Raw genomic sequence first — 15,155 nt, 5'->3', positions numbered from 1 at the left:
AAAGACTGAGGTGCAGAGACATTAGGGGATTTATCTGATATAATTATTGCTGGGAGTGGGATGAAGACTAAGATGACTCAACTTCTTTTTTTTTTTTTTAAAGATTTTATTTAAATTTAATTGTCAAAGAGAGAGAGAGAAGAGAGAGCACAAGCAGAGGGAGTGGCAGGCAGAGGGAGAAGCAGACTCCCTGCTGATCAGGGACCCTGATGTGGAACTCGATCCCAGGACCCAGGGATCATGACCTGAGCCAAAGGCAGACACTTAACCAACTGAGCCACCCAGGCGTCCCATAAGGTGACCCAACTTCTACCCATCTTTCTCTGGCCATTGTAAATTGATATGTATACCTTCACCACCAATTACATGGAAAAAAAAATAGATTCCTCACTATATTTCATCACATCGATAGCAGAATCATAGATATTTTAGATATAAATGAAAGGAAAATAGAAGCAACTAATGTTTATTAATTATCTTTTATGTAACAGATTCTTTACAGAGATTACAGCACATCCTTTGAAAAATGTTAGAAAGTAAGCACTATTATTCTCATTTAATAGATGAAGAAACTAAGTCTGATAGAGATTAAGTAACTTGCCTATAGTCACAGAGCAAGAAAATAGCAGAACCTACATGAGGGCTTTTTTCTAAATAGTCTAAAGCCTGAATATTTGCCATTATTAGAGTGGCAAGCATAGCCCTTGGGTCAGTTTTTGATTCTATCATTAACTTTGGATACAACAATCAATTAAGAAAAAAAGTTGTCCTCCAGTAAGAGGGTCACTGAATAGAGATGCAAAAATGGGACTCAAAGGCCTTCCTGATTCTAAAACAACTACTCTTTCAATTATAATGTATACTTGGTTTACATTATAGTAGTTAATGTAGTTAATGAGATAGGAAAGCTCTATTTTCTTATTTTTCACACATCATGTAGATTTGCACATTAGATTATATAAAAAAAAAAAGTCATTGAAGGCTGACTCTCTGGACTGCCAGCTCTACATCCGTCCATTAGTTGCTGTACTTTCTTCATAATGTGACACTGGAAATATGTTTTTAGAAATTCATGATATGACTGTGCAATTTTGCACCAGGTAAATTTCATCTCATGTATAATGATACCCATTAGAAAGCCTGGTAAATCCTGGGTCTTTTATCCCTAAAACTCTTTTGTGCCTTTCACAATGAATGGGGACATTATACACTTTAGGATAATCCTTGTGTTTCCCTCACCTTTGACTATATTGCACTGGGGGAAAGGGGGAGATAGGAACATTATTGCTTGGAAGTATTTTAACTGACGGTGTGATGGAATTTTAGCATATCTGAGAAAAACTTACCTTTCCCTCATCTCAGTCTGCCCCCTTTACCTGCTGCTGATACCTGACACTCTTATTTTTTAATTCAAGATTTGTAGCCTTGAGAACATGCAGAGAGGAATTTGTCTCCTTTATTGTCAGTAATCGATACCTCAGGGTTAATGAAACTCTTCTTGGATAAGGGCCTGGGAATAATGGTGGAAAGCATGAAGAGTGCCAGTGCCCTAGGAAAAGGCTAGGGTTTAACTAATATTAGAAGAGAGGGAGAGGGGATACCTGGGTGGCTCAGTCGGTTAAGCATCTGCCTTCGACTCATGTCATGATCTCAGGGTCCTGGGATCGAGCCCTGCATCGGGCTCCCTGTTCAGTGAGGAGTGTGCTTCTCTCTCTCCCTCTGCCACTCCTCCTGCTTATGCTCTCTCTCTCTCTAATAAATAAATAAAATTTTAAAAAAGGTAGTATAGAAGAGAGGGAGAGAAAGGCATAGGGGATTTGGGATGGGAAGAGTAGGACACTAATCCTACAGACATTACAATCTGGCTAAAATTGGCCTCAGGGATTGATCCAAATTGTATCTTTCTTAGGATCCCAGAGTCCCTGGGCTTCCCTGAAGGCTAAAATGATATCAGTATATGAAGTTAACAAAACCCAGATGCCCACCTCTTTTGAATATTAGGCAGAGGAGACGAAAGAGATCCAGTCATTATTAGGTGAAACCAACCACTAGACAGAAGGGAAAACTGAGGACACCCAGGTAGCAGCAGAGCCTAAGTCTGCAGCTCTTATTCTTGGGCTTTGCAGAGCTCATGATTTGACCATTGGTGGCCACAGTTTCAAAGAGATAGTACAGTAACTGGAAACACAACAAACTCTTCATTGGCAAATGCATGTCTTATGTTTGTATCCTTTAGAACCTGGTGCATATGTAGCACTTAGAAGTTTTTGCTGAATATATGAATGGATAGCTCCTGGGCTAAGTTAGGGCATCTCTCATACCAGCTCCATTCCCCACATATTTAACTACATTTTCTCTGACTTGCTTTTAGAGTAAGTCATTTGGATCTGTCATTCCTCATGATCTTGAAAAAATATACTTTAGGGTGATTGGCTATTTATTTTTCCTTTCGAGTTTTGTCTCCATTTCTAAGCAACAGGTGAGCCAAAGTCAAGTAAAAAACAAATGCATCTAGCTCAGCATACTTTTCAAAAATATTAATTTATATTTCCTTCATATCAGAGTGTTAAGAGCTATAGAAAACCCTACAGAATTTAAGATTGACATGGCAAGTAGATGGTGGCTGAGTAGTGTTTATTAGAAAATTATCTACATTTTCTATCTCCTGCCACTGCCCTTTGACCACTATCATTTACCTGTGGTAATTAGAAATTTTCATGTTTTGTTACTCTTGACATTTTTTTCCAATTAGTTTTTTGAAAGCAGCTTTCACATCCTTGTTCCGTAAACTGTAGATCAAGGGATTCAGCATGGGAATGATAACAGTGTAGAACACAGAGGCCCACTTGTCTTGGCCCAGGGAGTAGCTGGATGTTGGCCTCAGGTACATAAACATGACTGTGCCATAAAAAAGGGTGACACCAGTAAGGTGAGACCCACAGGTGGAGAAAGCCTTAAGGCGGCCTTCAGCAGAGTGCATTCTGATGATTGCGATGAGGATGAAAGCATAGGAGATGAAGATGATGAGGATGGTGCTGAATTCAATGAAGCCACACAGACTAAACAGCAAGATCTCGCTGATGTAAGTGTCTGAGCAAGAGAGGCCCAAGAGAGGTGGGATTTCACAGAAGAAGTGGTTGATAATATTGGAACCACAGTAACTCAAACTGAAGGTGAGGGAAGTGTGGGCCACTAAACTCACCAGGCCGGCCAGGTAAGAGACCAGCATGAGAGCCAAGCAGACTCGCTTGGACATGAGAGTGCTATAGTGGAGGGGTCGGCAGATGGCCACGAAACGGTCATAGGCCATGGCAGCCAGGACATAGCACTCTGCATCCACAAAACCTAACGAAGAAAGCAAACTGGGTGGCACAGCTAGAGAAGAAGATGACTTTGTGCTCTGTTAAGAAGTCAGCCAACATCCTGGGGGCAATGGCTGAGGAGTAGCCCAGGTCAACAAAAGAGAGGTTGCAGAGGAAAAAGTACATGGGTGTGTGAAGGTGAGTGTCTGTTATGATCAGGATAATCATACCAACGTTCCCTACTATGTTGACCAGGAAGACCAAGAGGAAGACCACAAAGAAGATGATCTGCAGCTGAGGGTCTTGAGTGATGCCCATAAAGATGAACTCTGTCACCACTGAGTGGTTTTCTTTATCCATCTTTTCAATTTTATGTGTGCCTGGATTTGGTTTATTGTTTGAAATGATTTTTAAAAATCTTCCCAGAAGGCAGATTCTATTAACCATAGGATAACTCAAATGACTTTAATGAAAGTGATGGGTATGTGTCTTCTCCAGGTGCCCAGTCAAAATAGAAGATGTTAGCATCTTGGGGATGGCAAATTCTGCTTCTCCATAGACCCTGGTGCTCTGGGGCAATTTATCACATGCAACCAAGTGTTTGACGTGATCTGTGCAATTATCGGCCTTATTAATTAGTAAAGGACAGTTTTGAGCATCCCTTCCTTCTTTCTAAAACAAAGCAAATATGGACACAGATAATGAATAAACATTAATTCTCTTTATAGGTAGGCACAAAAAGAAAACTTGAAAACCCTCGAATCTCAAATTATAGCACACACACACACACACACACACAAAGTAAAATACTTGGAGCAGAAGGTGAGCAATATTGGAAAAGCAGTGGGTAATAATAATTTTTAAAAAGCCAGGAGTTACTGAGTGTTAACTATTTGCCAGAACTTTGAGTGCTTCTACACATTACATAATTTCATCCTGACAACTCCGTGAAATAGGTACCACCATTATCTCTGTCTTATACCTGAAAAAAATAAGGCTAGATATTAAGTAATTTCAACAAAGTCAGGAGCCAGTAAGTAGTGGAGCTGGGTCTTCTGACTCTAGGGTTCACTTCACTTTATTGTCTTCTGTGTATATGGGGTTTAATGAATCTCTTTATTCTTGCACCTGTGTTTTGTTTTCCTGTCTTGCCTATCATGCATGGACACAGAATTAGTCCTTTCATTTCCTTAATATTTAGAAGCACCAGGGATTTGGCATGGGGCATAATCAGGATGAAAACACAGCTGTGTCTTTGGACAATTCTATTGCTTAGCCAACAGGTTGTTGCATAGCTCAGTTCAGAGTTTAAGATTCAGGATCCTTTGCTCAGAGGGGATAGAGAAAGCATTATCCAACTCTGTGTTCAGACTGCAGCTTGTTTTAGCTGTTTTCTTTGTGGTTGGATGAATATTTGGTCCACTGATGAGTTGTAACAAGGAAGTGGGCAAAACCACACCAAACCAAACCAAATCAAGCCAGAACATGCAGTACTTTAGAAATAAGTAGCATTCTCTATTAAATTTGAGGGAGAAGTCAGACTTTTTGGATGCCAGGCTGCAGTAGTTTCAGGGGTGAGAGACTCCTGGTCAGAACACAGCACAGGGCTCAGGGCTGATCCGCAGCTGGGCATGTGCCCACCAATTCATTTCAATGAATTGGAAAATGGGATCAGAAAGTCATTCTTTCCTCCCTTATAAATTCAAGGTTCCAGTTAAAAGAGAAAGTATATGAGAAGGGGTTTCACCAATCATAAAGCACCCTGCTTGTTCTCGCTTATAGTGCACAGACAAATCCAGGCTTTGCCACTTACTACTTTTGATTTCTCTCACACTACTTATCTTTTTAGAATCTCAGCTTTTCACTTATGGATGAGATTAATGCCTATCTCAATAACTTTCTGCAAAAAAGTTGGGTAGAGTACATATGTATACTCTGTCATCTATCTATCTATCATCATCTATCTATCCATCATCTATCATCTATCTATCATCAATTATCAATCAATCATTTGGTGCTAAATTCAGTGACTGTCATGTGCTAAATGCTTAATGCATTTGGCAATTGTGTCAGTGCAAGTGTAATTGTGTAAGATTTAATTCAGTAGATGATTGTGTGCTCACAATCCCAGGAAAAAAAGTTCCCATGCTTATTCCATACATGTGATGTATCATGGACTACTTTAACCTTTAGTGAAGGTGTGATTTTAATTCCACAGCACTTCAGTTAAATGATAAAGTGAGTAGAGATAAGGCTATCAAATTCAAAATCGGAGTTAAGATAGAAGAAACCTTTATATATAGATTTTTTGTCTCATGCAGCTAAACTTCAACCGACCTGACTCTTGAAGAAATAGTAGACTAGTGAATAAATAAGTATATTCCATAGTTAATAAACTCTAATATAAAAAAAAGACCAGCAAAAGTATTGTCTTATGGAAGCAATACAGGACAAATATATTTTAGATTTCTATGCATCAACTGCTTTTGCATGTTTATATGAAAAGAGTTCTGGAGTAAAAATCTGGAATCCTGGTTGTGGTCCTGTTTTTTTTCCATTAAGTAGTTGTTTGAGCTTGATGAATTGCTGCATTAGATGCAGCTTCCTTATCTGTGAAATGAATAGGGCAAAAAATTCAAACTCTATGTAACTTTCCAAGTCTAGCATTTTCTGAGTTTGTACTTATTATGAGGTACTTAAAAGCCAAACCCATAGTCCATGTCTCCTTTTGAAATTTTGAAATGGCACGGACCTGAAGCCAAGCAAAGCCATGTTCAAAGGAGCTGGGGGCAGGGTCATGCTCCACCCCTAATAGGTCATCTCTTTCTCAATCTGTCCCAATGCTGACCTGTGCCCTGACTTGTTTTCTACCTGTTGGTGAGAGGGTGATTGTCTCCTCTTTGCATGATGGGTTATAATGAACACGTTTCTGAGAAGAATCCGAAGATGGTAACTCACTCAGGTAGCTGTGTCTGAGCTCCTTGCTCACCCACCTTTGCTCCTGTGTGCAGGAGGTTTATCAAGTTTCAGAGTCATGCGTTATCCCCAGAGGAATAGAGATGACATGATTTCTGCACTCACAGGAGACTGGAAGAACTGATGAACTATCACCCCTAAGGAATTCACTCTCTCATCCTTGAAGCTTAATGATAAAAGAGGGAAACCCAAGGGAATTCTTTTCCACCACTCCAGTGAGTAGTGGTGATGGAGTCAAGAAGAGCTGCATGCACTGTTTTTCTGGCCTCTAAAAGCTCCCTACCAGGTGGTGATTTTGATGGCAATTTAGAAAAGTCTGTTTGTTGATGCCTGAAAGTCCTTTCACAAAGGGTGATACCTTCCATGTTATATGGATTAGCCATCTTTATTTATTTATTTAAAGATTTTATTTATTTATTTGTCAGAGAGAGAGAGAGAGCACAAGCTGGGGGAGCAGCAGGCAGAGGGAGAAGCCGACTTCCCGCTGAGCAGGGAGCCCAATGGAGGACTCGATCCCAGGACCCTGGGATCATGACTTGAGCCGAAGGCAGACGCTTAACGACTGAGCCACCCAGGCGTCCCTGGATTAGCCTTCTTTAAACTAGACTTTAATCTGAGAGAGTCTGGCATAAGGGTCGTACATAAAATGGATATGAGAGATGACATATGAGTCGTTTTAGCTTCCCATTCATGAAGAAAAAGGGAAATGAGCAATTATAAGATTCAAAAGCTGCTTAATTTGGAAATGCTATTTGACTTGAGGAGAATTTTTATCCTAAGAGATTCAAGAATAAAATAAAAAATAAAAAAAGCAAATTAAAAAACCCTTTCTGCAATATGTTTCCCCATTCTTTCACTTTTCAGCCCATTCTTTCACTTTTCAACCCTTAACCCTGAAGTGAGCTCTTGTAGGCAGATGGTGGATCTTATTTTTCTCACCCAACTTTTTTTACCTGTATTCTTAAATCTTATTTTATGATGAAAAGTTAGTTCCTAATAATATTGACATATCCACTGATTTATAATATTTATTGTCAAGTCAAACTTTTCTCCAACTGCATAATAATCTATTGTGTGGAGGTACCATTGTCTATTTATCAAGTATCCTGTTGATAGACATTTGAGTTGGTTCTGATCTTTTACAATTCGAAGAAAAAAATGCAGTGGTGCCTGGGTGGCTCAGTCAGTTACGTTTCTGCCTGCAGCTCAGGTCATGATCTTAGGGCCCTGGGATCGAGCCCCATGTGGGGATCCCTGCTCAGTGGGGAGTCTGCTTCTTCCTCTCCCTCTGCCCCTCCCCCCCGCTTGTGCTCTCTCTCTCGAGCACGCATACTTTCTCTCTCTCTCTCTCTCAAATAAATAAATAAAATCTTAAAAAAAATGCAGCAATAAATAACCTTGGGCATATCCAACTGTCAATTATCTTTTCTCAACTGTTTTGAATTGAATTTTTCATTTCATTTCATATTTTCTTTTTTTTTTAAGATTTTATTTATTTATTTGAGACAGAGAGAATGAGAGAGAGAGAGCACATGAGAGGGGGGAGGGTCAGAGGGAGAAGCAGACTCCCTGCCGAGCAGGGAGCCCGATGCGGGACTCGATCCAGGGACTCCAGGATCATGACCCGAGCTGAAGGCAGTCGCTTAACCAACTGAGCCACCCAGGCGCCCCATTTCATATTTTCTATATGTGTATATTTCTATTCTACTCCCTTGTTCTTTCACCATTCTATACAATCCATTCATCAATAATTTTTTCAATTATAAGTTCCCTTATACACCGGTATAATCTAGCCCCCATCTCCATTTGTTCTCTTTTGTTTTTTTCCAGGGTTTCCATGGCTATAATAGAATATTGTTTTTAATTTTTACATAAACTTTATAGTCAACTTATTTGGGAAACAAATCTGAGGATATTATTATTGGGACTACATTAAGTTTATAAATTAACTTAGGGAGAATTGCCACATTTATGCCATCAAGTCTTGCTACGAAATAGTGTGTATGTCTTCATACATGTTCAAGTCTACTTCTGTATCTCTCTGTTACTCTTTTTCTTCACAGAAGTTTTGAACATTTCTTACTTGGTTTACGCTTAGATCTTTTATGTTTGGTAATCAAAAATGGGGATCTCCTCTTCCACATACATTTTCTAATTGGAGATTTTTTGTTTATATGAGGTTATTAGGTTAATTTTACATTTTACTAATTTACTAAATTTTCTATTTTTTTTTAAATTAATAGTATAGTAGTAGTAAAAGTAGCGTTTTTATGTATGGTGTGTTATAATGTAGCTGCATCTTATGCTGCCCAAATAAATCGTTAGTTAAAATGAAATGAGCCTCCAAAGCTTAACAAGAGAATTCTCTTCTTGGTTTTGACAGATTATGTAAAATCTATTTGGATGAAACTCTTGGTGGCTAGTGAGTGGTGTGTAACTACCCCCTGGGATGGTGGATATGTATTCTTTCAGAAACAAATGACATATTTTTACAGCAAATAGTTTATATTGTCCCTCTATGTTCCTGAAATGGCATTCACAGATAACTTACCTACACACATAATTTAAAGAGGAGACATAAAAAGAAAATAACTTATAATACTTTAGTATTCATTCATTCATTCATTCATTTTTTATTTTATACTTGAAATATACTTGCATACTGTGGGACATGAAGAGTTCTTTGTTGTTAGGGATTGTACTGCACTCTGCAGGCTTTTAGCATCCTTGCCCCTTACCCACTAGATTCTATAGTGTAGCCCCTTCACTGTGGCAACTATCAATTTCCATAATGTCCCCAGAGGAAAAACACCACCTCCACTGAGACCTTTTTGAAATGCTAAGCATCTGATATTAAATAGTAATTCTCAATTAAGGGGTGATATAGTTTACTAAGTTAGACATCTAGCTGTTCCACCTTTCCACCCTTAACATCTCTACTGATATTTAGATGCACTCTTTTCTTAGCAACCAACACCGCCAAGATTTCCATATTAGTCAGAATTCCCCGGAGAAGCAGACCCAGTAGGAGATGGATATGTAGATCTAGATAGGCCTCAAAGGAGTGGATGATGCCCATCCACACTGTTGAGGGCAATCTTCCTTACTTTACTGATTCACATGCTAATGTCTTCCTGAGACACATCCAGGAGTAATGTTTTATTATCTATTTGGGCATCCCTTAGCTCAGACAAGTTGACATGTAAAATTAGCCATCACAAGTACCATAGACATTCCTCCCGATTAATCAATCTTGTCCAGAAGACATCAGATAAGTCATTAGTCATTATTGTGGTTTATGTGTTATTTGTATTTAAACACAGAGGGATATTTTTGAACAAACTCTTTGCTACTTTTGGACTGTGGTAGCACAAAATGGTCAGCAATGCTCATTCTGGAGTAAGAAAAAACCATGTTCAAGACCCAGTTCTGGTGAGTATTAACTATTTGGACAAGTAACTTCTCAAGGCCCCAGTTTACTTATCTATGATGAAGGTGCTTAATAGCAATCTGAAAATGCATGTGTTTACGACACTCAGCAAATAGTACACGCTCAGTTAATATTAGTTGCTATTATTGTTTAGCCCTTCTCTCTTCTAATTATGACCCCGGAGATGACCAGCTGGGTATCATATTAATATATAAGCTCCTCTTAAAGGGGAGGTCACATCTTTACAAGTTAGTATGGTCTCTATTAATTGATCATTAATGCTTGTTGCCTGCTTCCTGGGCTTTAGAGTCCCATGGTTCTTCATTAAAAATTCACTGCAAGCTGTCAGTGGCTTATCTTTTATGGCACCAAGTTCACATTCCAGTGTCTGGTGTGAATTCTCAGTGCTCCATGGAAATCATATTGCAGCCTAATTTCTGATGGTCTCCATCTTGGCGGCAGGGAGATAGAGCATCATCTGGTACCTCCTTGAATGACACTCAAGCTAGGATTAAAAATGAGTTCTCTTCTTATTCTGAAGCCCTTTGAGATTTCCTACCTCTGTGCATTTCTTCCAGTCAGCCCCTCCACCATGATCCAGGTAGCATAATTTCTTATATGTACACAAAGGCCTTCTGGAAGGTGGAGATAGAGCTAACCTGCTATTTTGTGGATTCTCTCAGTGCTCTTAAGGGAATCAGACCACCAGCTATCGGGTGAGACAGAAGAGGGATGTTTAGTGAGGGCTAGAAATATGGACCTGGAAACTCATTTTCCACTGGGCCCAGGTGTCCCTAGGGCAAAGGAGAGAAATGTGAAGAGGACTTACAATTTCCTTAGCTTCGGGGGGAAAACAAGTAGATTAAAATGAGATGACATGAGGGATGCAGTCCCCAGACACTAAAGAACAAGACATATGTCCTATTTAAAATAATTCAGAATGCTTACTCCAGAGTCTGATCCAGAGACTCTACAATTGGAAATAATTGCAAACAATATTACAGCTGCACTGCAGTGATGTATTCTATATTTTAAAATGTATTTTACTCTGATATAACAAATGGGATTCTTATTTTCAAGGAAAAGTAAGAAAGAAGGCAAAGTAATTATCTTTTGACAGGGAAGGTGTAAAGGGTTTCACTTGTCTTATCTCTGTAATGGGTGATGCCTTAAATCCATTCTAACTCTGCCTACTGTTTCACCTGGGAGAATTGATGAATGCCTTCTCTGAGAAGAAGTTTGATGTGTGTGTTTTGTTTTGTTTTGTTTTTGGTGAATTTAAGCACTGGATAGAAACAAGCAAAAGGACTAAATAGAAGTCAAGCAGTCAAGAAAGGTCAGGAAAAGATATAAATGGTTCTGCCCAAGTAACTTATTGACCTGAAGAAAAATCCACAACGCTGTACCTTTCTCCAACTACCCATATACCCAAAGCTCCAAGAGCACTGAGAAGCTAAGAAGGTATGTTAAATAAGTTCTCTGTCCATTTTTCTTGTTATAAGACTTGTAAGTCACTAAGAGAAATATAAGCAGTAGTAAATAATATGATTTGAAGATGTTTTTAAATGCCAGAAATTATCAGGACATCTCACTATTGTTTTCACAAACTCCTAGGAATTGAAAACCTTTGTTAAGAATCTCTGGACTGACTGCAAAATCTCAGAGTGGGTTATGGTGAAGGTATACTTTCCAGGGTAGAGGGAGATGGTAGCATGTAATTCATAGCACCAGATGTAAAACAAGTGGTATTTTGCTAATAATGCAAATTAGTGAATGCAAATTCTAAGAAAGACAATTTTCAGCAATTACAACTATATTTTTTCTCTAGGAGATATATAGATTTTTTTCTTTATGTAACTAAATGTATTCTAGCATATTAATGAAGCCCTGATAATTACAATGGCAATTATTCTGTTTATTAGTGCTTACATTTGTTATCGAGGGGGTTATTCTAAATGATCTCAAATGCTAAGAGAATGAGAGTTGCATTAGCTGAGTATAAATTAGATTCCATTAGGTAATTCTGTAATTCTGGGAGAGTCACAGATCTTTTGTACCTCCAATTTCTCAGGTGCAAATGAGGATTATAATACTGCCTATCTCATAGGATTTAAATAAAATATTGCAGGAAAAATAACACAGTGCCTGTAGAGCATAGCGAATGCTCAACATATTTTAGTACTTTATTCATCATTACCTTTCTTGTGTCTCTAGCACACACACATGCACACACACACACACACACAATGTGTACTGCATTTCATTTATTTATTTTCTGCTATTGCTGATAGAATAATCCTCTCAGGGAAAGTTTCTGATTAAAGATGAGAGAAAAAGATCCATTCTTCTTTATGTTTCCTTCTGGAGATGCTCTTCTTTGAAATTCAGACAGCAAGGTTATTCCAAGGAAGAGTACCAGGGCGGTACATCTGTCCCATGAAATAGGGAGAGGGGCAATGCAGTGTTGAGGAACAGCAAATAATTTGACATCAAACCCAGGATTGTTCTAGTCCCAAATTCATCATTCTTGGCTGATAGACAAGAAAGCCCTACACTTCACTGACCTCATCTAACATAAGATAACCTTATTAACACTTTTAGGATAATACCTGCTATCTCCCTCACTGATTTGTAGTGCAGCTAGGATAAGATAATGGGTGCACTGACAGTTTGAATGTATTACAATACTGTATAACAATGCTGGATTTGATCACTGGTGAGGGTATTGAGCCCCTATCCCAAAGGAAACCAGCTGGACAGAGCACGGATACCCACTTCTGAGTATGGCAGTGTCTATGAGAATGGAATCAGTTCCTGCCCACTCTTCTTCCCAACTGTGCTCAAGAGATCCATGATCTCCAGTGTTAGCACAGATATTGGGTTGCTTTGGTCCCATGTTTTAATTTTAGACAGTATCAAATAACCTCCTGCTGTGAATGATAAAGGATTTAACACTTTGAGCTATGACTGGACAGCTAGCCCAGGACAGTCTTATCTACTGTTCAATAATCTGAGGTCACGGAATGGGTAGGGGATTGTATTTGAGGTGGGGAAGAATTCCACTGGAGCTGTTGCCTAAACTTTTACTTGGAAGCTCTAGGCTGAGTTTTCTTTTTTCCTTCCTTCCCTCCCTCCCTCCCTCCCTCCTTCCTTCCTTCCTTCTTCCTTCTTTCCCTTCTTTCTTTTGTCCTGTATTTGCCTTTTTTGCACTTTACAGGGGGTGAATCTTGTTTTCATTTAGATGACCTGGCAGTGTATTATTCCCCCAGTTCAGCATTGTGACTGGAATATTCCACATGCTGCTGCTGCTGTTTTCTAATCCCAGTGTGATCCTGTGAATCTGAGTGTTAAGTAAGAGGTTCTCACTGCTATGGCTTATTCTATTCCTTTCACTTCATTCATGCAATCGAATTCTCTAAATATTGGAGGGAATTATTCAAAATTTTCATACTTAACAGACAGTTTTTCCCCCCTGTAGATGCTGATACTGGGAAATTCCAGCAGAGTTGCAACCATGCTAGTCACATGCAAATTTCCTCTGTTTCTTTCCTTAGAATATCAATTTTTAAAGTTGCCCCCACCCCCAGAAGATTCAACTCTTTTCTTCTTGTTTGGTACTTTTGATAATTTAATAACTTTCCCTATTTTTTACTCACTCCAGTAAAACTGTGGAGGAATAAGCAGTGGCCTGAATTCATTTGCCATCTTTCCCCAGAAGTTGTGCCTAGAGGGTATATATTAATATATCCATTAATTTATTTATCATAAATAATGAAGAGAGATACATCTTAAGGATAAGTTCCTATAATTATCCAATAAATAGTTAATGCTAGAAGTGCTCTTAGTTAATGGATATTAAGTCACTTGTCTCAAGGTCGTTAGTTAATAGGCTGTACACCTAGAACTTAGCAGTCTTTTGACTTGACATCATGTCCAAAGCACTTCTAGAATTTCTATGTATATATGTCAATAAAAGATGTTTGTGGCTCTGTCATGTATTCATCTGACCAAATGCCATGTTCCATCTTCTCTCTTATTGCAGCTGAAATGATGAGATACATGAACGAGGTTCAAGGTAGAAATCAAACAGAAGTGACAGAATTTATCCTCTTAGGACTCTCAGACAATTCAGATCTACAAATTGTCCTCTTTGGATCATTTCTGTTAATCTATATGGCAACCATGGTGGGTAATTTGGGGATGATTGTGTTAATTAAGATTGATCGCTGTCTCCACACCCCCATGTACTTCTTTCTCAGCAGCCTCTCTTTTGTTGATGCCTCTTACTCTTCTTCTGTCACTCCTAAGATGCTGGTGAACCTTGTGGCTGAGAATAAAGACATTTCTTTTAATGGATGTGCTGCCCAGTTCTATGTCTTGGCTCCTTCTTGGGGACTGAATGCTTTCTGTTGGCCATGATGGCATATGACCGCTATGCAGCCATTTGGAACCCTCTGCTATATTCAGTTCTCATGTCTGGGAAAATTTGCTTCTTGCTAGTAGCTACCTCTTTCCTAGCAGGCTTTGGGAATGCAGCCATACACAGAGCGATGACTTTCAGATTGTCCTTTTGTGGCTCTAATAGGATCAACCATTTCTAATGTGACACCCCACCCCTGCTCAAACTCTCTTGCTCTGACACTCGCATCAATGGCATTGTGATCATGGCTTTCTCCAGTTTTAATGTCATCAGTTGTGTTATGATTGTTCTCATTTCCTACCTGTGCATCCTCATTGCCATCTTGAGGATGCCTTCTTTAGAAGGCAGGCACAAAGCCTTCTCCACCTGTGCCTCCCACTTCATGGCTGTCACCATATTCTTTGGGACAATTCTCTTCATGTATTTGTGCCCTACATCTATCTATTCAATGGAACAGGACAAGATTGTCTCTGTCTTTTATACAGTAGTGATCCCTATGCTAAATCACCTCATTAACAGTTTGAAAAATAAGGATGTGAAAGGGGCCTTAAAGAAGATCTTACAGAAACACATACTGTAAAGCCATGTTACATATCACCTGTTATGCATAAAAAATATGTTTTCATATTAATTTTATTGTCTGGTTGCTTAAGTTCTTGTGTGTGTGTGGGGGGGGTAAAGTAGATTGCTTAAAATGGGATATACTTCTAAATCTTCTGGCATCTTAAATGTGTATCCATGGGCCTATATGATGAATAAACATAGTGGAGGAGGTGGTGCTTGGTAAAGTATCAAAATACTTGGTTTTGGCCGACCTGGGTTTAAGATCCAATTTCAATATTTACCTTATCTTGATCTAATATTATATATTTGTCTTTGGGACCTGGGTAAACAGATTCTGAGACAGATATTCCTAAGACTGAGACTCTTAGGAAAGGAATATGTTTTATTTACTTTTTGATTAATTTATTTATTTGAGAAAGAGTGGGAGTGGGGTGGGGGGGCAGACGGAGAGAGAGAATCTTAA

General features: G+C 38.9%; 2 protein-coding genes across 2 annotated transcripts; one reads left to right on the top strand and one right to left on the bottom strand.

Moving 5' to 3' along the window:
• Positions 1 to 2,725: 2,725 nt before the first annotated feature.
• LOC102733537 (olfactory receptor 5AR1) lies at positions 2,726 to 3,858 on the bottom strand. Its single transcript, XM_031017704.2, is given in 2 exon segments — positions 2,726 to 3,346; positions 3,348 to 3,858. Coding segments are annotated over 2 exon segments (1,023 nt in total). The 5' UTR covers positions 3,750 to 3,858.
• Positions 3,859 to 13,755: 9,897 nt separating this feature from the next.
• LOC102747431 (olfactory receptor 5AP2-like) lies at positions 13,756 to 14,708 on the top strand. The gene is given in 2 exon segments (XM_031017711.2): positions 13,756 to 14,080; positions 14,083 to 14,708. Coding segments are annotated over 2 exon segments (951 nt in total).
• The last annotated feature ends 447 nt before the right edge of the window (positions 14,709 to 15,155 follow it).

The sequence above is a fragment of the Leptonychotes weddellii genome, unplaced genomic scaffold (genome assembly GCF_054177405.1).
Source record: "Leptonychotes weddellii isolate Sample4059 unplaced genomic scaffold, ASM5417740v2 HiC_scaffold_31, whole genome shotgun sequence".
NCBI lineage: Eukaryota > Metazoa > Chordata > Mammalia > Carnivora > Phocidae > Leptonychotes > Leptonychotes weddellii.
Note: the sequence above shows the minus strand (reverse complement) of the source record. Positions and strands in the feature narration are given on the sequence as shown.